The sequence below is a fragment of the Solenopsis invicta genome, chromosome 3 (assembly GCF_016802725.1).
Source record: "Solenopsis invicta isolate M01_SB chromosome 3, UNIL_Sinv_3.0, whole genome shotgun sequence".
In the NCBI taxonomy this organism is placed as follows: domain Eukaryota; kingdom Metazoa; phylum Arthropoda; class Insecta; order Hymenoptera; family Formicidae; genus Solenopsis; species Solenopsis invicta.
In genome coordinates, this window is record NC_052666.1 from 13518461 (window position 1) to 13521821 (window position 3361).

Below are 3361 nucleotides of genomic sequence, written 5' to 3' on the forward strand. Positions count from 1 at the left end.
TAGAAGCATCACAAGTTAAAATCAAAGGAACATGTGGAGCAGGATGAGAAAGAGTAGTAACTCGGAGAAGTTCTTCTTTACAATTTTGAAAGGCTGTTTCAGTTTCATTATTCCAAGGGATAACTCTTCTATCTCTCTTGCGACTATCCTTTAAAAATTCAGTAAGTAAAGCTTGATGTTCGGCTGCATTTTTAAGACAGCGACGATAATAATTGATAATGCCAATAAATCTGCGCATATCATGAATTGTCTTAGGTTTAGGAAAATCAATAATAGATTTTACTTTTTCTGTTGTAGGTTTAATACCTTGATCTGAAACTAGGTATCCAAGGAAAGAAAGTTCTTTTTGTCCAAAAAGACATTTGGATACATTAATTGACATTCCGGCTTGTAATAAACGATTAAAAATAATGCGCAAATGGGCAATATGTTCTTGTTCATTTTTGGAAGCTATAAGAATGTCGTCAAGATAGCAAAAAACAAAATCTAAATCACTGAGCAGTGAGTTCATTAATCTTTGAAAAGTTTGAGCTGCGTTACGAAGACCAAAAGGCATGACTAAAAATTCAAAAAGTCCAAAAGGTGTGGTAACGGCGGTCTTGTGAATATCCTCTTTGGCGACGGGTACTTGATAGTACGCTTTTACTAAGTCAATCTTGGAGAAGATATTCTTACCATAAAGCCCAGAAGTAAAATCTTGAATATGAGGCAGTGGGTAACGATCAGGAATGGTAGCCGAATTTAATGCACGATAATCACCACAAAGTCTCCAAACATTTTCCGATTTGGGAACCATATGTAAAGGGGCTGCCCAAGTACTACTCGAAGGTCTACAAATTCCTTGTTCCATCATAAACTTGAATTCCTCCTTGGCAAACTTGAGTTTTTCCGGAGAAAGTCTTCTGGGAACTGAAAATTTAGGAGATCCTTCCGTGATGATACGATGTTCAATTCCATAAGACTTCACCGAAGAAAGAGGAGCAAATCGAGTAAGTCCAGGAAATTCCGCTAAAATCCTGTGATAAGGAGAGTCAGGAGACATGGTACATATGGATAATTGTGAAACTTCTTGGATCTTTCCAAAATGTTTAAGGCCAGTAACAGAGTCGACCAAGCGTTTGTTTTTAATGTCAACTAGGAGATTAAAATATCCAAGGAAATCTGCACCTAAAATGGGACGTTGAATATCCGCGATGCAAAATTTCCAACGGAAATTTCTCCTGAGGCCAAGATCCAAAGAAAGAGTTTTAGAACCATAAGTATGAATTTGAGTACCATTGGCAGCAAAAAGTTTAAAATTAGCTGGTAATGGTTTAAACAAAACTCTCTTAGGTATTAAGGAAATATCAGCACCAGTATCAACAAGAAAATGTAAATTAGTTGATTTGTCAAAAATTACGAGGCGATGGCAAGGTAAACCGTTGTAAGCAGCCTCAATCTTCAACGGCGCTTCTAGTTTTCCTGAGAGTCGGTAAGAGTTTTTGACATCAAGCAAGGAATGGTACATCTCTTTGCCTTATTACCAAATTTTTTGTGATAAAAACAAATTGACTGATCTTTAGAATTAGATCTTTTATTTCGTGAATTTGATCTGAATTTTGATCTGCTTCTAGATCGGCTAAAAGATCTGCCACGACGATGAGATACTTCAAGCGCAGCGATTCTTTGTTCCAAATCAGCAAAATCAGATTGTTTAGAGGTTGATTGCGTATTAACTTCCGCGACTTGAAAACCAGTATCACGTTCAACTATTTTATCCGCGAGTTCCGAGAGCTTGACTAAAGGTACGTTTTCAACCACTGCAAGAGTCGCTTGAACTTTATATGGTAAACGTTGTAGCCAAATCGAATGTAAAATGTTATCTGCTAAAGAACCACCGGATAATTGACGGATTTCACGTAAAAGTTCTGAAGGCTTCTTGTCATTTAACTCAATACCAGCTAATAATTGTCTCAAACGTTTTTCTTCAGAATCCGTGAAACGATGAATGAGTGCTTTCTTTAACTGATTATATTTATCAATTTCAGGCGGATTTTCAACAATCTCCGAAATCGCGACTAACGCTTGTTCATCAAGATGACGAATAACTGAACTATATTTAATATCCTCAGAACGGATACGGTATACAGTAAATTCACTCTCAATCTGAGCAAACCACAGCTTAGGTTGTTTATGCCAAAAGGTTGGAAGTTTCAAAAGGCGAAATTCATTTGAATGGATCTGAGTGGACTCACCCGATGACTGATGTTCAAAACCAGAAGATAAATTTAAAATCTCTGTTCCGACCTGTTGTTGTAGGCTCACGGTTGACGCTGAAGTAGTAGAAGTTGACGGAGTTGACTCAGATTTAACAGGAGTTCTGTCCACAGGCATTTTATTAAACTGATGCTTCCAGAGAAGAACCAAGACGATCCAGAAATCAAAATTCGAAGATTCTTGTAGACACCAAATGGCACTTCGGAAATCAAACTTCCCGCGTCAAGAGATATTTCAGCTCACACCGTGATCACGTCGGGGTCACCAAAAATGTAGCGACTTAATGTATAAATCACTAGATTTATTCGAGATTGAAAGATATTTATTATAAACGTGTTCATTCCTTGACAGACAATATATTAATAAAGAAGTAAATGTTTTTAACAAAAGATGTTTAGTGTGTTGCTAAGTAACAAGTGTAGAAAGTGTAAGTGTAAGAATAAATAGTGTAAGTGAAAGAGTGTAAGAACGCCACACAGCATTTACCGCTGGCGCCATCTATTGGAAAACGGCGGTTTTCAATTTGTACTCCTAATACAAAAATTGGGATCAAAATCCCAGGGTGACTCACCTGATCCTCCCCTTGTAAGTGAATGCTTTAAAATTTGTTTATGTATATACATACATATACAGGGTGATTCAGAATGACCCATGTGTCCCTGTAAAGACGTATTCTTGAATAAATTCTGAGACGATTTTTCCTGTACGAAAATTTTGTCCGACGCTTAATTTTTAAATAATAAGGGGATAAAGTTAGCGAATCACGGGCCGTGTACACATGGTAGACAAAGGCACCGCAACTCACCGTCCGACACGAGTAAGCGCCCGCGTCGGACGGTAAGTTGCGGCGCCTTTGTCTACAATGTGTACACGGCCCGTGATTCGCTAACTTTATCCTCTTATTATTCAAAAATTAAACGTCGAACAAAATTTTCGTACAGGAAAAATCGTCTCAGAATTTATTCAAAAATACGTCTTTACAGGGACACATGGGTCGTTCTGAATCACCCTGTATACTTGTGTGTGTGTATATATATATATATATAGTATATCAAATTTGTATAAATATACATGGATGTATACCGGGTGTCCCAGACCACCCGTC

The 3361-nt window shown here is 37.5% G+C and overlaps 1 protein-coding gene across 1 annotated transcript; it reads right to left on the minus strand.

The window, feature by feature from the left end:
- Positions 1-1452: 1452 nt before the first annotated feature.
- LOC120357415 lies at positions 1453-2373 on the minus strand. The gene has a single exon (XM_039447609.1). It carries the CDS (start codon positions 2371-2373, stop codon positions 1453-1455), a length of 921 nt encoding a protein of 306 aa, XP_039303543.1.
- Between the last annotated feature and the right edge of the window lie 988 nt (positions 2374-3361).